Source organism: Dendropsophus ebraccatus, chromosome 12 (assembly GCF_027789765.1).
Source record: "Dendropsophus ebraccatus isolate aDenEbr1 chromosome 12, aDenEbr1.pat, whole genome shotgun sequence".
Classification (NCBI taxonomy): Eukaryota; Metazoa; Chordata; class Amphibia; order Anura; family Hylidae; genus Dendropsophus; species Dendropsophus ebraccatus.
Genome location: NC_091465.1, coordinates 86,442,760 through 86,469,174, shown reverse-complemented (window position 1 = coordinate 86,469,174; position 26,415 = coordinate 86,442,760). Strand labels below are relative to the sequence as shown.

The 26,415-nt window shown below is 51.3% G+C and overlaps 1 protein-coding gene across 4 annotated transcripts; it reads right to left on the bottom strand.

Moving 5' to 3' along the window:
- On the bottom strand, positions 1–24,895 carry PLEKHM2 (pleckstrin homology and RUN domain containing M2). Of its 4 annotated transcripts, none has more exons than XM_069946537.1 (20): positions 24,763–24,895; positions 21,592–21,698; positions 21,201–21,310; positions 21,033–21,132; positions 19,239–19,326; positions 18,566–18,752; positions 18,371–18,430; positions 8,187–8,568; positions 7,229–7,912; positions 5,586–5,655; positions 5,333–5,423; positions 5,151–5,215; positions 4,985–5,073; positions 4,579–4,711; positions 4,224–4,414; positions 4,072–4,137; positions 3,836–3,995; positions 3,493–3,672; positions 2,290–2,406; positions 1–2,211 (listed from the first exon to the last, which is right to left on the bottom strand). In XM_069946537.1, the coding sequence occupies exons 1-20, from the start codon at positions 24,820–24,822 to the stop codon at positions 2,077–2,079; spliced, it is 3,075 nt and encodes a 1,024-aa protein (XP_069802638.1). In that variant the 5' UTR covers positions 24,823–24,895; the 3' UTR covers positions 1–2,076. The 4 variants fall into 4 exon arrangements, with proteins under 4 accessions (XP_069802638.1, XP_069802640.1, XP_069802639.1 ...); XM_069946539.1 differs by having other exon boundaries at positions 8,187–8,430; XM_069946538.1 differs by lacking the exon at positions 18,371–18,430.
- Positions 24,896–26,415: the final 1,520 nt, after the last annotated feature.

The following is a 26,415-nucleotide window of genomic DNA, read 5'->3' as shown; positions in this document are numbered from 1 at the left end:
TAGAAGTGTCGGAGCAGTTTATTTACACCTAGCCACCAGTGAGTGAACATTTAGTGTTTATATACATACATAGGGTAGATACTAGAAGAGGTCTGGATGAAGCAGAGCTAAATGTCTCCTTGCAGAGATTAAACTTTGTGTCGAGTTCGGCAACATTTTCTGAACCCAAACACTCAGCATTTGACTTCGGTGACTGGAGAAGTTGGCAGACTCCTTATAGCTGTATCCATGTTTTGCAGAAAGCCCTAGGGCAGCATCCAACTTCTTCAGCCATCGGTCAAATGCCAGCATTTGGGTTCGGAGAATGTTGCCGTATTAGTTTGGCAAGTTCGCTCAACACTAATCAGGACATGTCGTACCAAGACCCCGGTCTGGTACCCTAAAACCAACTAGGATCAGAAGTTCAGACCACTAGGTTAGCAGACCACCCTGTGCCAGATGTCAGGATCAGACCAGACGACCTCTGGCCAGCCCAATAGCATTCACAGGAGGCCGAATAAATACAACATATAACAAGGCACCGGAGTCAGGAACATTCTGTAAGTTAATATCGCAAGAAGGCGCAGCTGGCACTAAATACCAACAACCGTAACTGCGCAACCATTGCGTCATTAAAGGTGCAAAAGGAGGAAAGCAACAAGATCTAGAACCGTCCCTGTAAATAAAAGATCTGTAAAGTGGTGTACTAGATGAAGGCCGATGCCCCCCGGGTATAAGCCCCCCGCAGCCTGCCACCACCTGTGCAAATATTGGTAAAAACTCCACTGACTTGTCCGAGCCGCTATCATTCAGTGCAAAGGGTTAAATAAAGGAGCAGAGGAGGATGTGGGTGCATGCAGACAAGAAAACGCAAGCGAGGAATTGCGCTTCCATGCACGCAACGCTGAGGAGGGGAGAAGGAGCCAGAATCTGCTACACATATATGAGGGCCATCATAGCAGCTCATATGGCATCACTGGGGGGGACAGACGCTTCTGTCCAGAGTCCAACCCTTCCCGGATACCAGGCCAGACTGTCGTGTCAGAGGGCCAGTGACATGCAGCATGGCGGATTTGTTGCAGAATACAGACTAAGGCTTTAGTGTATATATATATATATATATATATATATATATATATATATATGCATGCACATATAGGAATCATAAGAGTGGCCACCGCATCCTGATTACACTATATGTAGACACTGCCGACTGTATAGAACAGGCAGCACCTACCCACCACCTGCAGGGGGCAGCAACGCTTTAAGGGCCACTGCAGCCTCCTGTACATAAAGCTCCATCACTATCCAATCTATTAGACCGGGTAAGATCTCTGCTTGCCATCCGCACATAACATTCACCGCTTACATCCAGATGCTAGAAACGTATCCGGGTCTGACACTTCTCACTACTGAGAGTTTGTTACAATGGACCCAGTTTGTGTTGAGTTACGATTTGAGCATTGTAACGGCCCCCCCCCCCCGCTGAGTGAGGTCACGACAGCTCTTGTGGGGTCTCTCGTACAGGCAGCGGCAAATATAGGATCGGACATGAATGAGCCACAGTAGAGGGAAGAGCATGAAGGGCGCCTCGCCCTGTACACACAGATAGAAGGCACAATGTGGAGTCACCAGTCTCGTCCTGTACTCGAGTCCCCCCGAGTGAGCACTGCCCCCCCCCCCCCAGCTACCACAGGAGTAACGACATTTGTAAAATTGTTAAAATCTAAAAGCAGCAATGTGTTAGGGCACCGTACACCCAGATAATAATAATACAACCATTCAACCTTAGAACCACGCCACCCGTGTCCCCGGAACCATGGAGGTGACCGGAGCAGGACCTCCTTCCTCAGGACATGTACCAGGCATGGCGCTACCCCCTGGCACAGACGTCGGGTGACACAGAGCCCCCTCTTCTGTAACAATGCTCCCGGGGTCCCCGAGCAGCCGTCCTGGGGGTGGAGAAGCAGCGTATATATACATATACATTGTCCTATATATAAATATACACAGATATATGTATAGTGGTTCAGTCCCAGAGATGTCCAGACGCAACTGACCACCGCCAGCAATCTTCATGCAGGGTCCCATCCCTCATCAACACCAGGGGTCCCGGGAGGAGCGGCCGCGGCACAGGCTGTCACTGCGCTGCCAGCTGCTGTGGATCAGAGACAGGGCGTCCTCACACTTCTTCACAGATGACTCTGGGATCGGTTTGTGAGGAAGATCCACCTAAAACACAGAGAAAGTATCACAGCCCGACCTCTGCTCATCCAGAGCCCCCTAATGCAGGACTTGTCTCACACTCACCTGGTAGATGGATTTCCACGTTGTCCTCAGAGAGGAGAGGAATCGCTCAAGCTCTGACCGGCAGCTGAAGTACAGGACCCAGGGCAGCAGGAAGTGACTGCGCTCCTGTGTGAACTCCTGCACGACACAAAGAGGGCGGTGACAACCAGCTCCGACACTGTCTGTAAGATCTCTGCTTACTGCCAGTGAATGGAAACATCATTCACAATCAGAGGATGAAAACCTGCACTGGGCAAACAACTCACAGCTGAGGGTTTGTTACAATGCGTGCAACACTGAAACGAGACCTCAAGCTATGAGAAGTATTAGGCTTGTACAGGAATATAGCAGTATATAACAATTCACTGACAGCAAACAGGGATCAGAAATGGTAAAGAAGTGGTGGACAAAGCGTGTGTGGAGTGTTACACAACAACAATGGTGACTGCTATGGGAATCCACAGACTCACCATGATACAATCCTCCTCCCCATCCACAGTACTCGCCAGCATACAATCCTCCTCCCCATCCACAGACTCACCATGATACAATCCTCCTCCCCATCCACAGTACTCGCCAGCATACAATCCTCCTCCCCATCCACAGTACTCACCAGCATACAGTCCTCCTCCCCATCCACAGTACTCACCAGCATACAGTCCTCCTCCCCATCCACAGTACTCACCAGCATACAGTCCTCCTCCCCATCCACAGTACTCACCAGCATACAGTCCTCCTCCCCATCCACAGTACTCACCAGCATACAGTCCTCCTCCCCATCCACAGTACTCACCAGCATACAGTCCTCCTCCCCATCCACAGTACACACCAGCATACAGTCCTCCTCCCCATCCACAGTACTCACCAGCATACAGTCCTCCTCCCCATCCACAGTACTCACCAGGATACAGTGCTCCTCCCCATCCACAGTACTCACCAGCATACAGTGCTCCTCCCCATCCACAGTACACACCAGCATACAGTCCTCCTCCCCATCCACAGTACTCACCAGCATACAGTCCTCCTCCCCATCCACAGTACTCACCAGGATACAGTGCTCCTCCCCATCCACAGTACTCACCAGCATACAGTCCTCCTCCCCATCCACAGTACTCACCAGCATACAGTCCTCCTCCCCATCCACAGTACTCACCAGCATACAGTGCTCCTCCCCATCCACAGACTCCCCACGATACAGTGCTCCTCCCCATTCTCAGTACTCACCAGGATACAGTACTCCTTCCCATCCACCGTGCTCACACACGACAGATCTGTTAACTCGCTGATCCCGAGAGCCCGGAAGAAGCTTGTCTGACAGTCCTGGTGGCAAGTGATGATTTTATCCTGTGTCTGGACCAAACAGCAGGGAATACATGGGGAGGGGACATCGCCCTGAGGAATAACCTGAGGAACAGAGACTAGAAAACTACTTCTAATAACAGCAAGCAGTAATGTAATGTATGTACACAGTGACCTCACCAGCAGAATAGTGAGTGCAGCTCTGGAGTATAATATGGGATCAGTAATGTATGTACACAGTGACCACAGTACAATAAAGGTGACTCACCCCTTTAGATACGGCTTGGCACAGGTGTAACATCCAGTCGGCCATTTCTTCCTCATTGTCGGCACTCAGCTCCAGGGACGGCTGATCGGTGAGGATCACCTGGAAGGAGTGTGCCCGCTCTGTGGTGTTGGCCCTCCGGCATCCTCCACACTGCTCCCCCCTGCAGGGTACAGGGAACTTAGCCATCAATTTACAAACCAAGTACAATATAAGAGCAGCGCAGCCTCAGCTCTTACCCTAGACTGATGGACAGCAGGGGGATGACATCCGTCCGCTCCGGGTACTGGTATAAAATTCCATTACTGCAAGAGAACACTCACATGTCAACGAAGCCAAAAGATGGAGACCTCCCAGCACAGGCCGCCATTACTGCACACAGGACCCTCACCTGAGGACCACGTAACAGGTCTTCCAGGTTTCCCTGCCCAGGTAGGACGTGCTGGCCTTGTAATGGAGGACGCCTTCCTTGGACACCGCCTGGTCTCGGGATGAGCAGTGTGGCGCAGGGGATCGAATCGCCTCATCGGAAGGATCTTCCCAGTGCACAAGTCCATAGTAAAGCATGACCACCTGAGAGGCCTAAAAGACAGCAAAACCATTTCCAGCGAGCACAGATATGGTGGAAACCCGAACCAAAGACTTTCCATGTTACAATGATGAAACGTTATGTGCAGAGGACCCCGGCAGCCATGATGGGTGAGAGCGGACAGGGTGCAGGGTCACAAGCAGATCATCATTTTTACCTCAATTTTGGACTCCTGGGACACAAATTTTGCCAGAGCAAGTCTCTCCATGGTGGCATCGGTGAGAACCCCGGGGTATGGCGGCTCCCGGCACCCATTGATCATGGCCGACTTCAACGCAGATATAAAAATCCTGCAGGGAAAATGAACTTTGCTAAATCTGTAACTGGAAAGTTATCCCCAAGTTACCTACGTATCCCCATCACGACTACAGCCCTGGGCGTAACTGCACTGCCTCATGTCATGTGACCACAGTCTCGCGGATGCCTGACAGGGACACCACACATGACTCACTCGGTCAGTGACACCACACATGACTCACTCGGTCAGTGACACCACACATGACTCACTCGGTCAGTGACATCACACATGACTCACTCGGTCAGTGACACCACACATGACTCACTCGGTCAGTGACTGGTCTGCGGTGTCCACCAGAAACTGCCGCCGCCTGTTAGTGCACACGAGGGTGACCGCCTGCTGATCGAGGCCGACCTGCCAGAAACCAGGGAGAGAAGCTGTTAGTGCCGGACTGAGGGCAAACAGAGAAGACGCTATAGCTCATAACTTACAGAGATGTAATCAAGCTCATTGTAGGACACGGCTTCTTCTACCATGTACGGTTTATCAGCAGCACCTGAGCGACACGCAAGACACAAGTCAGATATGTGAGGGACCCCCGGGAGAAGAGGAGACGTGGGAGGGACACCCCCCGGGGAAGAGGGAACGCATGGGGTGGATGTGAGGGTCTGACCTTTCCTTAGCAGGTAGATGTAACAGTCAGTCAGCAGCATATAGACCAGCTGCAGGTCTCCCTCCATGTGTCCTGTGCTCATCCGGAACATCTAGAAAATGGACAGAAAAAGGGAAACATATAATACTGCACAAGACTGAAGCCCTAACACACCGCCTTGGAGGACCCCACCCCACACATACCCCGCCCTGGAGTACAGCCCCCCCCCCACTGCCCTGGAGGTTCCCGCGCACGGCCCTGGAGGACCCCTCACCTTAAAGAGCTGCTCCTCGTTCTCTCTGAAGACGTGGATCATCAGCAGAAGGAGGAGGTTATTATCCACCCTGAGAAGGCAGAACATAATGAAAACCGACACAGGACCTTTACACCTCCTGTCCTAATGATATTTCTTCACAGTATATCCCGATACCTCCTGTACTAATAACACATCTCTCTGTATACCCAAATACCTCCCGTATACCCAGATACCTCCGGTACTAATAACTACTAATAACACATCTCTCTGTATACCCAAATACCTCCTGTATACCCAGATACCTCCTGTACTAATAACACATCTCTCTGTATACCCAAATACCTCCCGTATACCCCTTGTACTAATAACACATCTCTCTGTATACCCAAATACCTCCCGTATACCCCTTGTACTAATAACACATCTCTCTGTATACCCAAATACCTCCCGTATACCCCCTGTACTAATAACACATCTCTCTGTATACCCAAATACCTCCCGTATACCCAGATACCTCCGGTGCTAATAACTACTAATAACACATCTCTCTGTATACCCAAATACCTCCCGTATACCCCCTGTACTAATAACACATCTCTGTATACCCAAATACCTCCCGTAATAATAAAACAGCTCCTGTACATCAGTGCTGTGGAATCGGAAAAAAATGTACCAGCTTTAAAAAAAAAAAAAATCTGTTAAAATGTTGAGGTTTCATCTGGATTTTATAAATGTTCTATCAATCTAAACCATTTATTTATAACAACCAGAAAAACCCTTTCTCCCATACATTTAGTTTCCTCCATATATCAGTAATCTGGTCACTATTTGGCAGCTTGTTGCTGAGCTGAGTCCATTGTGTGGGGGAGGATCTGTACTGAATGATTGTATATGAGCCACAGTATAATGTGAAGATTCCCTATGGAGAAGGAAGAGGAGGAGAAGCCATAAGTAGTGTAGCAGTAACCTCTGTCCTTGGTGTGGTGTTTTCTCTCTGGGAGAAGATTGTGTGTTTTTCTTCAGTGTTCTATGGCTGCAGGTGTGTGTGTGTGTGTGTGTGTTTGTGTGTGTGTGCTATGGCTGAAGCAGGCTGTGTGTGTATGTGTGTGCTATGGCTGCAGCAGGCTGTGTGTGTATGTGTGCGCTATGGCTGAAGCAGGCTGTGTGTGTATGTGTGTGCTATGGCTGAAGCAGGCTGTGTGTGTATGTGTGTGCTATGGCTGCAGCAGGCTGTGTGTGTATGTGTGTGCTATGGCTGCAGCACGCTGTGTGTGTATGTGTGTGCTATGGCTGCAGCAGGCTGTGTGTGTATGTGTGTGCTACGGCTGCAGCAGGCTGTGTGTATGTGTGTGCTACGGCTGCAGCAGGCTGTGTGTATGCTAAGGCTGCAGCAGGCTGTGTGTGTATGTGTGTGCTATGGCTGCAGCAGGCTGTGTGTGTATGTGTGCTATAGCTGCATTGTTAGCAGTGTTTCCTTGTGTGTGATGAATATTAGCTAGAAACATAGAAGATGTCAGCAGAAAAGACCCCCTGCTCCATCTAGTCTAGTTCTCAGTTGTTCAGGACATGGAGGCTGGAGACTGGCTGTACTAATAGCAAATCTCCTCTATATCCCGATACCTCCTGTACACCCTTTGTATATTGTAGACCTGATCCTGTACCTGAACTCGCAGGGGTGAGGGGCTTCAGCCGGACTCCCTTGTCCTTCCTCTACCCCGGAGTCCTCGGCCAGGCTAAGCACTGGACTACTATTCCCCCCAGAGTCGGTGGTGGTCGGGGTGGGCTTGCTGCTGGGATCCTCTAGCTCTTTAATCTGTGAGTCTCCTCGTGTTCCTTCGTCTTCTTCTTGTCCAGCATCCTCAGGGCCACCAGGAACATGTGCTGGTTTGCTCTGGCTTGGAGCGTCATTGTCGCCACCACCTGCTGTAGGAGTGTCTGGACTCTCTGGGGTAAAGTAGTAGAAGTCCCTGGGGTCCTGAACTCCTTGGCTAATGTCTTGGTTCTGGATGTCACCGGGGGTCTCTCCCGGCGAGCGGGTCCGAAAGGAATGGTCTGTGGGTTCTGGGGGAGAGTCCCAACTCTGAGAGTCCAGTTGTCCATTGAGCTTTTCGATGACGTCGCTCAGAGGCTGCCCCACCCGCTCCATGGACGTGTCCTGCATCTTGGGCAAGCGAAGAGCGGGCTCGGGCAATTCTCCAGCCTTCTCTTCCGAGTCGCCATTGCAGATACTTGCGTTCTGTTCGCTCTCAGGGTCGTCAGGCTCTGAGGTGCTGAGGAGAGGCCGGGGGCCGCCATCTTCTGAGCGAGCTTTCTTACGTTTCCCGCCTCTTTTCTTTCTCACTATCCTGTAAAATCGAATAAGGATCATAAAGTATGAACACAACAACGGGAGAGAACCTTCTCCGAGGCCGAAAGCGGAGCCTAGAACCGCCATCCAGCCTCATGAAAATGTATGGAAATCCCGCAGTAATGCCTGCGACTGATGATGTCACCACACTAACGAAGTATGACGACATCATCACTGTCTGCTCACCACCTAGACCTTATAGCACCATGGACATCTATAGATGGACACATCCGGGTGGGATCTGTGCCCCCATCACCATTGTCATCACTCACCTTATTACTTCCAGCTCGGAGTTGCTTTCTGTGTATGTAGTAAAGTTGGTGCTGCCCCCCATCTTCCGGGATGCGCCATGCACAGGGGTGGATTCAGAGGTGGAGAGACCATCGGTTACATCTTGGTGCGTGGCCTGGAGGGGTCCATGATAAGACAGGGGGGTTTCTGAGGAGGTGACTTCAAGCTCTGAGTCTTGTGTGATGGGGTCACTGGTGTCGGGCGTGTCGGCCGCCGTCCCTGGCCCTGAGGTGACATCAGAAGGTGACAGATCTTGTGTGAACGGGTTGTATCGGTGCCCTGAACTCTTCCCTTGTGTTTTGGGGCCATTGAGCACAAATGGCGCAGAGCAGGGGAAGCTGCTGCCATCATGGAGGTCTCCGTCTGTGAGGGACAGGCAGGTAACAAAGGGACGGGAGCAGGGAGATCATAGAGAATGTTATTCACTCATAGACATGAGGGATGGGGGTCATTGTACACAATACCAGGAGACAAAGGGGAGGGGAAACACATCGCCCCCATCCCCCCATGTGAGGATATACTGTATGCCTATGTGTACAGATATACATCCGGCTCTCCTGGGGACGAACGGAGGCTGAGAACGGGCTCATCTCCACAATCCTCACTCCACAGACTGGTGACAACACCCCTGGGTTATATAACAGGAAGTTGTCACAGCCCCGCCCCCCCGCGTCTTGTCAGGTAACCCTGTTACTTCATGACAAAAGTTTAGTCCAGATTTGCAAATGCAAAAACACAAGGACATTGAATGTTAATAGAGAGATGAGTGGGAACAGGTGTCCGCTGGACATATGCAAGGGGCAGGTGTACAGGAGTATATAGGCATATATATGTATAGGAGTATACAGACATATATAGAAGTAGATCATCCCGTTAGCTGCAAGACTCAGAACTGGTTGGTTAGTAACAAACACCTCAAATCATCATCAGCATCACCACAAACAATAAGAGCGCCCCCCGCAGTCAGTCCAGAGTATTGCACCCACAGAGTCAGGGATCAGGGCATTGCCAGATGATGTGACACTAAAACTCCCAGCATGCTCTCACCTCAATGGCTCCACAGAGTTTAATAATCCTCTGTTATATGGAGCCAAACATTAAGAAGTTGGTTTGTCCCGTCAATGTGAGGACGGATAACCAGCTGATCTCTATATAATAATGGAGCCTATACAGTGGTACCTTGGTGTAAGAGTAACTTGGTTTAAGAGCGTTTTGGTTTAAGAGCTCACAGTTTTTCAAAATTGTGACTTGGTGTAAGAGCTCCCTGTACTGGATGGGAGGGGGAGTGGGGGAAGGGCAGGGTCTACATAGCGGGGTCTACAGCCCTGTACTCTGACCAAGGGAGTCTCCCTCACCTTCAAAATCATAGCAGATCCACTTCAGGCTGGGGCTTACATCAGGGGACAGGACTGTGGAGGTAATCTCTCCATAGCTGTAACCCCTCTCTCCCCGGACAGAGAACGCTGCTATACTGTGCCCACATCTGTCCTGCTCATTCCTTCATGCTCCCTGCAGTCTCTGTCAGCCCTTGTGTTTCCCTTCCTCTCCATTACTGTACAGTACAGGGCTGTGGAGTCTGAGTCGGAGCTAGTATTGGCTGGAGTCGGAAAACATGTACCGATTCCAGCTTTAAAAAAAACAAGAACAATTAAGAATTGAGTTTTGATATGAATTTTATAAGTTTTGCTCATCAATACATATTATGAGTAACATTCTAATAGGACACTGGCCCTATTAGATAAGGGTGGTCGGGGAATATATCAGTAATAGGACACTGGCCCTATTAGATAAGGGTGGTCGGGGAATATATCAGTAATAGGACACTGGCCCTATTAGATAAGGGTGGTCGGGGAATATATCAGTAATAGGACACTGGCCCTATTACATAAGGGTGGTCGGGGAATATATCAGTAATAGGACACTGGCCCTATTACATAAGGGTGGTCGGGGAATATATCAGTAATAGGACACTGGCCCTATTACATAAGGGTGGTCGGGGAATATATCAGTAATAGGACACTGGCCCTATTACATAAGGGTGGTCGAGGAATATATCAGGGAATATATCAGTAATAGGACACTGGCCCTATTACATAAGGGTGGTCGGGGAATATATCAGTAATAGGACACTGGCCCTATTACACAAGGGTGGTCGGGGGATATATCAGTAATAGGACACTGGCCCTATTACATAAGGGTGGTCGGGGAATATATCAGTAATAGGACACTGGCCCTATTACATAAGGGTGGTCGGGGAATATATCAGTAATAGGACACTGGGCCTATTACATAAGGGTGGTCGGGGAATATATCAGTAATAGGACACTGGCCCTATTAGATAAGGGTGGTCGGGGAATATATCAGTAATAGGACACTGGCCCTATTACATAAGGGTGGTCGGGGAATATATCAGTAATAGGACACTGGCCCTATTACATAAGGGTGGTCGAGGAATATATCAGTAATAGGACACTGGCCCTATTACATAAGGGTGGTCGGGGAATATATCAGTAATAGGACACTGGCCCTATTACATAAGGGTGGTCGGGAAAATATCAGTAATAGGACACTGGCCCTATTACATAAGGGTGGTCGGGGAATATATCAGTAATAGGACACTGGCCCTATTACATAAGGGTGGTCGGGGAATATATCAGTAATAGGACACTGGCCCTATTACATAAGGGTGGTCGGGGAATATATCAGTAATACAGCACTGACCCTATTACATAAGGGTGGTCAGGGAATATATCAGTAATAGGACACTGGCCCTATTACATAAGGGTGGTCGGGGAATATATCAGTAATAGGACACTGGCCCTATAAGATGAGGGTGGTCGGGGAATATATCAGTAATACAGCACTGACCCTATTACATAAGGGTGGTCGGGGAATATATCAGTAATAGGACACTGGCCCTATTACATAAGGGTGGTCGGGGAATATATCAGTAATAGGACACTGGCCCTATTACATAAGGGTGGTCGGGTGATATATCAGTAATAGGACACTGGCCCTATTACATAAGGGTGGTCGGGGAATATATCAGTAATAGGACACTGGCCCTATTACATAAGGGGGGTCATGGAAAAGTTGTCGGTCACTATTTGGCAGTTTGTTTCTGAGCTGGAATAGTCCATTGTGTGGGGGGAGATTTGTGCTGGATTACTGTATATGAGCAGCAGTGTAATATGAAGATATCCTGTGTAATATAGAGGAGGAGGAGGAGAAGACATAAGTAGTGTAGCAGTAACCTCTGTCCTCAGTGTGGGGTTTTTCTTCAGTGTTCTATGGCTGCAGCAGGCTGTTTGTGTGTGTATGTACTATGGCTGCAGCAGGCTGTTTGTGTGTGTGTGTGTGTGTGTACTATGGCGTGCCCCCACACCCACAGTGACCCCTCTGTATCACTATGGCTGACCCCACTTTATCACTATGTGTAACCCCCTGTATATCACTATGGCTGACCTCTATATTACAGGGATCTGGCATTGTTAGCAGTGTTTCTGTGTGTATGGGGAATATTTAGTTAGAAACTAAAAGACCACCTGCTCCATCTAGTCTAGTTCTGAGTAGTTCAGGACATGGAGGCTGGAGACTGGCTGCACCCACTGCACACACAGGGGAAGCTGCTTTATATGTTTCCTTTATTCCCTCAGAAGTCGCCCCAGGATCCTGTAGGACATTAGGGAGAAGCTGCTGAGCCAGTGTGATAGATATCTCCCCTGGTATCTGACCGGCCATTTATCAAGGAGCAGGAGTCCAAGTAGGAATTGGAGTCGGTCCTCATAAAATTCAGGAGTCAGAGTTGCGGCTTACCGACTCCACAGCCCTGGTACAGTAATTTATAATATCACAGATTCTGCTGTTTCTGAATGTTTGTTTCATTTGTTTTACATGTTATTCAGAATAATAAATTATTTTGGGGGTGTGGAACCAATTGTCTGCATTTCTATGATTTCTTATGGGAAAATTTGCTTCGGTTTAAGAGTGGATTTGGATTACAAGCGCGGTCCCGGAACGAATTATGCTCGTAATCCAAGGCACCACTGTATATGTTATATATGTTATTAGATAAGCAAATTCCTAATAAACACGAATTATGGGAAATATATATATATATATATATATCTACTTCCCTCAATTTAGTAGATCAGGCATTTCTCTAAAAACCCGACCTGGTTGATATACCCAAAGGGCCCAGCAGGGGGCACAGTATATGTAGAGTTATATGTAGAAGTGTAGTAGAAGTCTATGTAGTGGAATCATCCATGTCCCCCTCCCCATGCTGCCTGGTGCCCAAGTATCTCCCTCTCTTCCTCCCAATGCCGTGCAGCAGGGTGAGCGGCAGATAAGGAGATGAGGGAGGGGGATGAGCGCACAGGCATCGGGCAGCACAGGGAGGGAGGGAGGGAGATGAGCGCACAGGCATCGGGCAGCACAGGGAGGGAGGGAGGGAGATGAGCGCACAGGCATCGGGCAGCACAGGGAGGGAGGGAGGGAGATGAGCGCACAGGCATCGGGCAGCACAGGGAGGGAGGGAGGGAGATGAGCACACAGGCATCGGGCAGCACAGGGAGGGAGGGAGGGAGATGAGCGCACAGGCATCGGGCAGCACAGGGAGGGAGGGAGGGAGATGAGCGCACAGGCATCGGGCAGCACAGGGAGGGAGGGAGGGAGATGAGCGCACAGGCATCGGGCAGCACAGGGAGGGAGATGAGCGCACAGGCATCGGGCAGCACAGGGAGGGAGGGAGGGAGATGAGCGCACAGGCATCGGGCAGCACAGGGAGGGAGGGAGGGAGATGAGCGCACAGGCATCGGGCAGCACAGGGAGGGAGGGAGGGAGATGAGCGCACAGGCATCGGGCAGCACAGGGAGGGAGGGAGGGAGGGAGATGAGCGCACAGGCATCGGGCAGCACAGGGAGGGAGGGAGGGAGATGAGCGCACAGGCATCGGGCAGCACAGGGAGGGAGATGAGCGCACAGGCATCGGGCAGCACAGGGAGGGAGGGAGGGAGATGATCGCACAGGCATCGGGCAGCACAGGGAGGGAGGGAGGGAGATGAGCGCACAGGCATCGGGCAGCACAGGGAGGGAGGGAGGGAGATGAGCGCACAGGCATCGGGCAGCACAGGGAGGGAGGGAGGGAGATGAGCGCACAGGCATCGGGCAGCACAGGGAGGGAGGGAGGGAGATGAGCGCACAGGCATCGGGCAGCACAGAGAGGGAGGGAGATGAGCGCACAGGCATCGGACAGCACAGGGAGGGAGGGAAGGAAATGCATGGGCACCAGGCAGCACAGAGAGGGGGGACGGGGATGATTCCACTAGATAGACTTCTACATCTATTGCGCCCCCTCCTGGACCCATCAGGTACATACACCCAGGTTGTGATGTCACTTTTTTTTTTTTTTTTTTTTAGAGAAATTGAACCCTGCCTGATCTATTAAATAAATAAATAAATAAATAAATAAATATAGATAGATAGATAGATAGAGAGAGAAGTATATGTGCATTTCCCATAATTACTGTACATTAGTAGTTTGTCTAACTTTGCTTATGTAAGAACATAAAAAATTGATTTTGCCCGGAGTTCTCCTTTAAGGATTGTCAGCTAACAGTTCTCTCCCGACCTCCCCAAACACAGCCTGGCATTGCCGAACATTCATGTGTCCCTTATGGGGGGAGGGGCGCGGGTAAGCCACAGCTGCTCTGGCTTGTCCTTTCAAGAACCAAAGGTGCAAAAATCTATCAATGATGGAAAGTTGGGAGGCCCCATACATCTCATACTGTAAGTATACAGGCCCCCATACATCTCATACTGTAAGTATACAGGCCCCCATACATCTCATAGTGTAAGTGTACAGGCCCCCATACATCTCATACTGTAAGTATACAGGCCCCCATACATCTCATACTGTAAGTATACAGGCCCCCATACATCTCATACTGTAAGTATACAGGCCCCCATACATCTCATACTGTATGTATACAGGCCCCCATACATCTCATACTGTATGTATACAGGCCCCCATACATCTCATACTGTAAGTATACAGGCCCCCATACATCTCATAGTGTAAGTATACAGGCCCCCATACATCTCATACTGTAAGTGTACAGGCCCCATACATCTCATACTGTAAGTATACAGGCCCCCATACATCTCATACTGTAAGTGTACAGGCCCCCATACATCTCATACTGTATGTATACAGGCCCCCATACATCTCATACTGTAAGTGTACAGGCCCCATACATCTCATACTGTAAGTATACAGGCCCCCATACATCTCATACTGTAAGTATACAGGCCCCCATACATCTCATACTGTAAGTATACAGGCCCCCATACATCTCATAGTGTAAGTATACAGGCCCCCATACATCTCATAGTGTAAGTATACAGGCCCCCATACATCTCATACTGTAAGTATACAGGCCCCCATACATCTCATACTGTAAGTATACAGGCCCCCATACATCTCATACTGTAAGTATACAGGCCCCCATACATCTCATACTGTATGTATACAGGCCCCCATACATCTCATACTGTATGTATACAGGCCCCCATACATCTCATACTGTAAGTATACAGGCCCCCATACATCTCATAGTGTAAGTATACAGGCCCCCATACATCTCATACTGTAAGTGTACAGGCCCCATACATCTCATACTGTAAGTATACAGGCCCCCATACATCTCATACTGTAAGTGTACAGGCCCCCATACATCTCATACTGTATGTATACAGGCCCCCATACATCTCATACTGTAAGTGTACAGGCCCCATACATCTCATACTGTAAGTATACAGGCCCCCATACATCTCATACTGTAAGTGTACAGGCCCCCATACATCTCATACTGTATGTATACAGGCCCCCATACATCTCATACTGTATGTATACAGGCCCCCATACATCTCATACTGTAAGTGTACAGGCCCCCATACATCTCATACTGTAAGTATACAGGCCCCCATACATCTTACAGTGTAGTATACAGGCCCCATACATCTCATAGTGTAAGTATACAGGCCCCCATACATCTCATACTGTAAGTGTACAGGCCCCATACATCTCATACTGTAAGTGTACAGGCCCCCATACATCTCATACTGTAAGTATACAGGCCCCCATACATCTCATACTGTAAGTATACAGGCCCCCATACATCTCATACTGTAAGTATACAGGCCCCCATACATCTCATACTGTATGTATACAGGCCCCCATACATCTCATACTGTATGTATACAGGCCCCATACATCTCATACTGTAAGTATACAGGCCCCATACATCTTACAGTGTAGTATACAGGCCCTCATACATCTCATACTGTCGTATATAGAAGCACATGTGGCTGGGGGGGGGGGGGGGGGGTCCAGAAATAATCCGGCTAATAGAAATTCTTACGCACAAACTAAAGATTTAGGAACACAATCCCCTAATAATCTCTGCAATAAGGAGGGAGCATGCAAGTAAAGCCATGCGGGACAGAGAGCTCCAGTGCAGAGATCAGAACCATAGAGAACACAGGGGACACAGAGCTCCAGTGCAGAGATCAGAACCATAGAGAACACAGGGGACACAGAGCTCCAGTGCAGAGATCAGAACCATAGGGAACAAAGGGGACACAGAGCTCCAGTGCAGAGATCAGAACCATAGAGAACACAGGGGACACAGAGCTCCAGTGCAGAGATCAGACGTATAGAGAACACAGGGGACACAGAGCTCCAGTGCAGAGATCAGACGTATAGAGAACACAGGGGACACAGAGCTCCAGTGCAGAGATCAGAACCATAGAGAACACAGGGGACACAGAGCTCCAGTGCAGAGACCAGAACCATAGAGAACACAGGGGACACAGAGCTCCAGTGCAGAGATCAGAACCATAGAGAACAAAGGGGACACAGAGCTCCAGTGCAGAGATCAGACGTATAGAGAACACAGGGGACACAGAGCTCCAGTGCAGAGATCAGAACCATAGAGAACACAGGGGACACAGAGCTCCAGTGCAGAGATCAGACGTATAGAGAACACAGGGGACACAGAGCTCCAGTGCAGAGATCAGAACCATAGAGAACACAGGGGACACAGAGCTCCAGTGCAGAGACCAGAACCATAGAGAACAAAGGGGACACAGAGCTCCAGTGCAGAGATCAGAACCATAGAGAACAAAGGGGACACAGAGCTCCAGTGCAGAGATCAGAACCATAGAGAACACAGGGGACACAGAGCTCCAGTGCAGAGATCAGAACCATAGAGAACACAGGGGACACAGAGCTCCAGTGCAGAGATCAGACGTATAGAGAACACAGGGGACACAGAGCTCCAGTGCAGAGATCAGAACCATAGAGAACACAGGGGACACAGAGCTCCAGTGCAGAGACCAGAACCATAGAGAACAAAGGGGACACAGAGCTCCAGTGCAGAGATCAGAAGTACAAAGAACACAGGGGACACAGAGCTCCAGTGCAGAGACCAGACGTATAGAGAACTCAGGGGACACAGAGCTCCAGTGCAGAGACCAAACGTATAGAGAACAAAGGGGACACCGAGCTCCAGTGCAGAGATCAGAACCATAGAGAACACAGGGGACACAGAGCTCCAGTGCAGAGATCAGAACCATAGAGAACACAGGGGACACAGAGCTCCAGTGCAGAGATCAGAACCATAGAGAACACAGGGGACACAGAGCTCCAGTGCACATAACACCTATAGCACTACATGGTTTCCATATGCGATAAGATCACGCAGGACCCCCAAGCGTCTCTATACTTCTGATCAGTACATAGGAGTTCGGCATCCTGCACGGTTTCTGTATGTGAGGATTTATATTCCCCAGATTATTATGGATTATATCCTCCAGCGTGTAGCGCTGTGCTCCATTTCCAGCGGCTCCCATACCAATACTGAGGAAACTCTTATTATACAGAATTTAGTTCCTCTCTTTTGTCTGTGGATTCTGAGTCACTACCAAGCACCAGAGCCATCTACAGGGACCACTAGTGTGATAGAACAGGGTGCGTTAGTATCAACACTCAGCAGCGCGGAGACATGGCGATTAGAGGTAGATGGTGGAAGAGAAGACAATATGAGGAGGAGGAAGATGAGAAGACAATGCAAAGAGGATGGGACAACACAAGAGAGGATGGAGGAGGAGAAGACGACAACACAAGAGAGGAGACAAAACAAGGAGGAGGATGAGAAGACAACACAAGAAAGGATGGAGAAGAAGAGAGGACAACAAGAATGATGAAAAGACAGTACAAAGAGGAGGAAGAGGAGAAGAGAAGACAAAACAAGAGAGGATGGAGAAGAAGAGAGGACAACAAGAATGAGGAGAAGAGGAGAACACAAGGATGAGAAGAGGAGAAGAAGAGGAGAAGACAAGACAAGGAGAAGAAGAAGAACAGAATACAAAATTAGCAGGAGGAGAAGAGAATGCAAAGAGGATGGATCAACACAAGAGAGGATGGAGAAGAAGACAAAAGAAGGAGGAGAATGAGAAGAAGTAGAGAGGACAACACAAGAGAGGATGGAGAGGAGAAGACAACACAATGAGGTGGAGAAGAGAAGACAACACAAGAGAGGATAGGGAAGGAGAGAGGACAACAAAAATGAGAAGGCAACACAAGGAGGAGGAGACAACAAGAATGAGGAGAAGACAACACAAGAGAGGAAGGAGAAGAAAAAGACAAGGATGAAGAGAAGAAGAGATGACAAGACAAGGAGGAAGCGAAGAAGAGATGACAAGACAAGGAGGAAGAGAAGAAGAGAAGACAAGACAAGGAGGAAAAGCTAATGTAAGAAGATGGGAAGGCAGTGCAACTAGGAGGGGAAAAGACGAGAGGCAAGTGAAGCCAATGTGAGAAGACAACACAAGGAGGAGGACACAACATGAGAATATGAAGACGAAAAAGAAGAAAAAGAAAACTAAAGAAAGAAAGGGGAGAAGCTAATGTGGGAAGGAGAGAAGGGAAGGCAGCGAATGAGGAAACAATATACAATAACATGGAGGAGAAGAACCAATAAGGGATATAGAGAAGGAAAAGAAAAGAAGGAAAAGAAGAACAACAAAGGCAACAGCAGAAGATTGAAAGAAAGGTGGGAACTAAAAAGCCATGAGGATGCAGAGAGACAGCTGGTCCCCACCTTCCCAGTCTGTGCTGGGGACGGACGGCACCGCAGGGTAAGCGTCTCCAAAATCATAATCTACAGAGACCAGGGACAAAAGAGCGGATTAGAAACCAGCGCAGAAGGACCAGGAGTCAGCGCAGCTCCATGTTTAGTATGTGTGTAATCCTGCACCCCTAGTGTCACCGCATTACACCCCAGCGGGGCTCCTACCTTCACTGGATGGCGCTATAGCACTGTCGTCCCACTCCAGGTTGGTGGAGTTAATTGAGTTGAAGGAATTAAGAGACAGACTGTCAGAACCACGGACATTGCTGGGAAGCCGATCCTCAAAGTCAAGCAAATACTGGGGCTTGTAGTACTCCGGCATGTAAGGGGCCAGGTCCAGGTAAGGAGCGTCCTGCAGATCAGGAGAAACAGCATTCAGTGGAGGAGGGCAACATGTCTGTGACAGGAACTAAAGCCCAGACGCTGAGCGGTAATATCAGCCCCCCTGATGAGGTCACTGTGTACATAATTTACATTACTGATCCTGTTTTATACTCCAGAGCTGCACTCACTATTCTGCTGGTGAGGTCACGGTGTACATACATTACATTACTGATCCTGTTTTATACTCCAGAGCTGCACTCACTATTCTGCTGGTGGGGTCACTGTGTACATACATTACATTACTGATCCTGAGTTACCTCCTGTATTACACTCCAGAGCTGCACTCACTATTCTGCTGGTGAGGTCACTGTGTACATACATTACTGATCCTGAGTTACATCCTATATTATACTCCAGAGCTGCACTCACTATTCTGTGGATCCAGCTGACCCGCTATGTATGATATGAATACTAGGAGGTAGAGGCACTTAGCCCTGTGGTCTCCACTACTCACCAGCTCCAGATCAAATCTGATGAACTCCAGACCGGACACGAGGGTGAGGAAGAGGGCGAGATGATCATGGCTGCAGACCAGAGCGTTCCTGGAACAGAGCACAGTACTGTATATAGTATGGGGTGCTGTAGCTGATGGAGGAGGGGAGAAAAGGGTGCTGCAGTAAATATGGGGAGGAGTGTGGGGACAGGGGAGGAGTGCAAGGAGGGGGGGAGAGAGTGAGTGCAGGCAGGGAGGGGGGGAGGAGGGAGTGCAGGCAGGGAGGGGGGGAGAGAGTGAGTGCAGGCAGGGAGGGGGGGAGAGAGTGAGTGCAGGCAGGGAGGGGGGGAGGAGGGAGTGCAGGCAGGGAGGGGGGGAGAGAGTGAGTGCAGGCAGGGAGGGGGGGAGGAGGGAGTGCAGGCAGGGAGGGGGGGAAGAAGGGAGTGCAGGCAGGGAGGGGGGGAAGAGAGTGAGTGCAGGCAGGGAGGGGGGGAAGAGAGTGAGTGCAGGCAGGGAGGGGGGGGGGAAGAAGTGAGTGCAGGCAGGGAGGGGGGGGGGGAAGAAGGGAGTGCAGGCAGGGAGGGGGGGGGAAGAAGGGAGTGCAGGCAGGGGGGGGGGGGAAGAAGGGAGTGCAGGCAGGGGGGGGGGGGGGAAGAAGGGAGTGCAGGCAGGGAGGGGGGGGGGGAGAAGGGAGTGCAGGCAGGGAGGGGGGGGGGGAAGAAGGGAGTGCAGGCAGGGAGGGGGGGAAGAGAGTGAGTGCAGGCAGGGAGGGGGGGAAGAGAGTGAGTGCAGGCAGGGAGGGGGGGAAGAGAGTGAGTGCAGGCAGGGAGGGGGGGAAGAGAGTGAGTGCAGGCAGGGAGGGGGGGAGAGAGTGAGTGCAGGCAGGGAGGGGGGGGAGAGAGTGAGTGCAGGCAGGGAGGGGGGGGAGAGAGTGAGTGCAGGCAGGGAGGGGGGGGGAGAGAGTGAGTGCAGGCAGGGAGGGGGGGAGAGAGTGAGTGCAGGCAGGGAGGGGGGGAGAGAGTGAGTGCAGGCAGGGAGGGGGGGGGAGAGTGAGTGCAGGCAGGGAGGGGGGGGAGAGAGTGCAGGCAGGGAGGGGGGGGAGAGAGTGCAGGCAGGGAGGGGGGGAGAGAGTGCAGGCAGGGAGGGGGGGAGAGAGTGCAGGCAGGGAGGGGGGGGAGAGAGTGCAGGCAGGGGGGGGGGAGAGAGTGCAGGCAGGGAGGGGGGGGAGAGAGTGCAGGCAGGGAGGGGGGGGAGAGAGTGCAGGCAGGGAGGGGGGGGAGAGAGTGCAGGCAGGGAGGGGGGGGGAGAGAGTGCAGGCAGGGAGGGGGGGGAGAGAGTGCAGGCAGGGACGGGGGGAGAGAGTGCAGGCAGGGACGGGGGGAGAGAGTGCAGGCAGGGACGGGGGGAGAGAGTGCAGGCAGGGACGGGGGGAGAGAGTGCAGGCAGGGACGGGGGGAGAGAGTGCAGGCAGGGACGGGGGGAGAGAGTGCAGGCAGGGACGGGGGGAGAGAGTGCAGGCAGGGACGGGGGGAGAGAGTGCAGGCAGGGACGGGGGGGAGAGAGTGCAGGCAGGGACGGGGGGGAGAGAGTGCAGGCAGGGACGGGGGGAGAGAGTGCAGGCAGGGACGGGGGGAGAGAGTGCAGGCAGGGACGGGGGGGGAGAGAGTGCAGGCAGGGACGGGGGGGGAGAGTGCAGGCAGGGACGGGGGGAGAGAGTGCAGGGAGAGGGAGTGCAAGGGGGGGAGGTAGTTTGGGGGGGGGGGAGGTAGTTTGGGGGGGGGGGGCTGGGGGGGGACTCTTGGCCGCAGGACTTACTTGTAGTAGTATTTCTGAAGAAGACTTTGGTTCTCCTGGAATAACCTCAGGTAACTCTCCAGGGAGTTCTCATTGAGGGCCAGATACAGCCAGGCGCGACCTGCGGGAGGCAGCAGAGGTTATACATCTGCCGGGGATCATGGAGGACGGATAGAGATCAGTACTCACTGCGGCCCAGCAGCGTCGCCACATGTTCTTGTTCTTCAATCTGCTTCACGGCTTCTCTGCGGGTAAAGTGGACGACGAGAACCCAGTAACCGGAGGAGATGTCCTGCAACCTGCAGCCATAGAGAGGAACGGGATCACATGACCTCAGGGGGCCGGAGCCATAAGGTAGGGGTGGGGTCACACACATCACATGACCCCAGGGGGCCGGAGCAATGAGACAGAAGCGGGTTCACACACACATCACATGACCGGGGTCACACACATCACATGACATCCAGGGGCCGGAGCAATGAGACAGGAGCAGGGTCACACACACATCACATGACCGGGGTCACACACACACATCACATGACCGGCGTCACACACACATCACATGATCGGGGTCACTCACCCGTAGAGCAGAGCATGGTCCAGGTGCTCGCACAGTCTCTGCAGGACCCGGTCGTGGTTGCGGATTGCGGGGGTCTCATCCTCACATGCAGCGAAGTAACTCTGTAACTGAGGAGGGAGAGGAACGCCTGTTAGTGTCCAGCAGTGCTCCTGAAATCCTCTGTGCTGCACCGCCCCTCTCTGGACTGATATACATACATTATACAGTTATATAAGACACATTCACATCCCAAAAAAGGGAACTTGAGTCCCCAGGATGTCAGAGCGCGGGCGATCACGAGACGCAGCCTGCAGAGCTGACACTTAAAGGGCCGGCACCGAGCACAGACACGGCGGGTGTCCTGAAGCTTATAACAGGAGCCGCACTCAGGACGCCGCTCACTGATCTGTATTTCCGGACGGTCGGGATTCTTTACATGCACAGGCAGTCGTTCTGGAATCACAAACCGGTCATGTGACATTTCAGACAGCTGGGACTACAAGTGTCAGCATGCCCCTCGCCCAGCACTGACAGGAGACAGCGGGGGGGATGGGAGCGTTTATTGGAGGACACAACAAGGCGCCGTCACCCGTCCTGTCCTGTAGTGACTGATGCGCTGTGATGTCGCCCTTCTTCAGCCTACTGTGGTACTACAAGTCCCAGCATCCCCCATAATCAGGCCTGTTGGCAGGAGGTCACGTGACCCGACACTTCTCAAGAGGAGAGAACAGCCATCAATCCTGGGCGGGTTATTTGCAGCCACCATGCTGGCACCTCTGACCACCCAGCTGGCACATCGGCCACAGGGGTCACTACAGGTCACAGGGTCTAATCTTACAGCAAACACAGGACATGTGACCTGATGGTCCGAGCCCCCACTGACCACTCCATCCAGGGGAGGGCCCGGCGTCTGCTGCTGCCCGGCTTATCTGAGGGTCCATCTCTGGGCAAACAACGGAGCGAAAAGATAACGTAAGGGGCAAAGCTCAGAGCCACAGCCTATAGGGGGGGGGGGGGGGGGGGGACACTGTGTATAATGTACAGCCTATAGGGGGGGACACTGTGTATAGTGTACAGCCTATAGGGGGGGGGGGGACACTGTGTATAATGTACAGCCTATAGGGGGGGGGGGCACTGTGTATAATGTACAGCCTATAGGGGGGGGGGGGACACTGTGTATAATGTACAGCCTATAGGGGGGGGGGGGGACACTGTGTATAATGTACAGCCTATAGGGGGGGGGGACACTGTGTATAATGTACAGCCTATAGGGGGGGGGGGACACTGTGTATAATGTACAGCCTATAGGGGGGACACTGTGTATAATGTACAGCCTATAGGGGGGGGGGGACACTGTGTATAATGTACAGCCTATAGGGGGGGGACACTGTGTATAATGTACAGCCTATCGGGGGGGGGGACACTGTGTATAATGTACAGCCTATAGGGGGGGACACTGTGTATAATGTACAGCCTAGGGGGGGGGGACACTGTGTATAATGTACAGCCTATAGGGGGGGACACTGTGTATAATGTACAGCCTAGGGGGGGGGACACTGTGTATAATGTACAGCCTATAGGGGGGGGGGACACTGTGTATAATGTACAGCCTATAGGGGGGGACACTGTGTATAATGTACAGCCTATAGGGGGGGGCACTGTGTATAATGTACAGCCTATAGGGGGGGACACTGTGTATAATGTACAGCCTATAGGGGGGGACACTGTGTATAATGTACAGCCTATAGGGGGGGACACTGTGTATAATGTACAGCCTATAGGGGGGGACACTGTGTATAATGTACAGCCTATAGGGGGGGACACTGTGTATAATGTACAGCCTATAGGGGGGACACTGTGTATAATGTACAGCCTATAGGGGGGGGCACTGTGTATAATGTACAGCCTATAGGGGGGGACACTGTGTATAATGTACAGCCTATAGGGGGGGACACTGTGTATAATGTACAGCCTATAGGGGGGGACACTGTGTATAATGTACAGCCTATAGGGGGGGACACTGTGTATAATGTACAGCCTATAGGGGGGGGGGGACACTGTGTATAATGTACAGCCTATAGGGGGGGGACACTGTGTATAATGTACAGCCTATAGGGGGGGGGACACTGTGTATAATGTACAGCCTATAGGGGGGGGGACACTGTGTATAATGTACAGCCTATAGGGGGGGGGGGACACTGTGTATAATGTACAGCCTATAGGGGGGGGGACACTGTGTATAATGTACAGCCTATAGGGGGGGGGACACTGTGTATAATGTACAGTCTATAGGGGGGGCACTGTGTATAATGTACAGCCTATAGGGGGGGGACACTGTGTATAATGTACAGCCTATAGGGGGGGGGACACTGTGTATAATGTACAGCCTATAGGGGGGGGACACTGTGTATAATGTACAGCCTATAGGGGGGGGACACTGTGTATAATGTACAGCCTATAGGGGGGGGGACACTGTGTATAATGTACAGCCTATAGGGGGGGGGACACTGTGTATAATGTACAGCCTATAGGGGGGGACACTGTGTATAATGTACAGCCTATAGGGGGGGACACTGTGTATAATGTACAGCCTATAGGGGGGGACACACTGTGTATAATGTACAGCCTATAGGGGGGGGACACTGTGTATAATGTACAGCCTATAGGGTGGGGGACACTGTGTATAATGTACAGCCTATAGGGGGGGACACTGTGTATAATGTACAGCCTATAGGGGGGGGACACTGTGTATAATGTACAGCCTATAGGGGGGGGACACTGTGTATAATGTACAGCCTATAGGGGGGACACTGTGTATAATGTACAGCCTATAGGGGGGGGGGACACTGTGTATAATGTACAGCCTATAGGGGGGGGGGGACACTGTGTATAATGTACAGCCTATAGGGGGGGACAGGGACACTGTGTATAATGTACAGCCTATAGGGGGGGACACTGTGTATAATGTACAGCCTATAGGGGGGGGGGGGACACTGTGTATAATGTACAGCCTATAGGGGGGACACTGTGTATAATGTACAGCCTATAGGGGGGGACACTGTGTATAATGTACAGCCTATAGGGGGGGGGGGACACTGTGTATAATGTACAGCCTATAGGGGGGGACACTGTGTATAACGCACAGCCTGCAGGTGTACATATAACGCACAGTGTGTATGGGGCGCTCTTTACCTTCTTCACGGACAGGTTGATGTTCTCCAGGATCCGGTCCTTCACCTCCCGCGGATCCATCCGCCCCAACCGCCCGGCTCCCGACCTCCGGAGCCGTCATGTGACAGAGAGGAAGTGACGTCACTACCAAAGGGGGCTGTGCGGTGCTGAGCCAGTATTCCCAGAAGGGCGTGGTTATGCTAATTAAGCAATACATTTCTTTAGCCGGCCAGAGGGTGGGCGGTTCTAGGGGGCGGGGATATGGAGTTGTTTTGATTCCCGACACGTGATTTGCGTCGTTCCTCTGAGATCATCAAGAGAGTGAAGAGGCAGGAAGCCGCCCGGTAGACTACAACTCCCAGCATGCCCTCATACACTGTGCTCTGCCTGACGGGTATAAATGATGAGCAGTATAGCAACCAATCACATTACAGCTCTTATTTCCTACAAAATGAAGCGGCCATCTAATTGGCTTGTGAAGGCTCCACTGTATCCTAGCAACCAGCGGTAAAGACGTCATTGCTGGCGGAACCAGAACCATGGTGACCCGAGGGGAAGAGCCCTGACCTGATGATGGAGCCGTCTATATACTGCATGTACTGCGCTCAGTGCTGCGCTGTATATACTGCATGTACAGCGCTCAGTGCTGCGCTGTATATACTGCATGTACTGCGCTCAGTGCTGCGCTGTATATACTGCATGTACTGCGCTCAGTGCTGCGCTGTATATACTGCATGTACTGCGCTCAGTGCTGCGCTGTATATACTGCATGTACTGCGCTCAGTGCTGCGCTGTATATACTGCATGTACTGCACTCAGTGCTGCGCTGTATATACTGCATGTACTGCGCTCAGTGCTGCGCTGTATATACTGCATGTACTGCACTCAGTGCTGCGCTGTATATACTGCATGTACTCCTATGGGGACCACGCTGTATATACTGCATGTACTCCTATGGGGACCACGCTGTATATACTGCATGTACTGAGCTCAGTGCTGCGCTGTATATACTGCATGTACTGAGCTCAGTGCTGCGCTGTATATACTGCATGTACTGCACTCAGTGCTGCGCTGTATATACTGCATGTACTGCGCTCAGTGCTGCACTGTATATACTGCATGTACTGCGCTCAGTGCTGTGCTGTATATTCTGCATGTGCTGCGCTGTATATACTGCATGTACTCCTATGGGGACCACGCTGTATATACTGCATGTACTGCGCTCAGTGCTGCGCTGTATATACTGCATGTACTGCGCTCAGTGCTGCACTGTATATACTGCATGTACTGCGCTCAGTGCTGCGCTGTATATACTGCATGTACTGCGCTCAGTGCTGCGCTGTATATACTGCATGTACTGAGCTCAGTGCTGTGCTGTATATACTGCATGTACTGCGCTCAGTGCTGCGCTGTATATACTGCATGTACTGCGCTCAGTGCTGCGCTGTATATACTGCATGTACTGCGCTCAGTGCTGTGCTGTATATACTGCATGTACTGAGCTCAGTGCTGCGCTGTATATACTGCATGTACTGCGCTCAGTGCTGCACTGTATATACTGCATGTACTGAGCTCAGTGCTGTGCTGTATATACTGCATGTACTGCACTCAGTGCTGCGCTGTATATACTGCATGTACTGAGCTCAGTGCTGCGCTGTATATACTGCATGTACT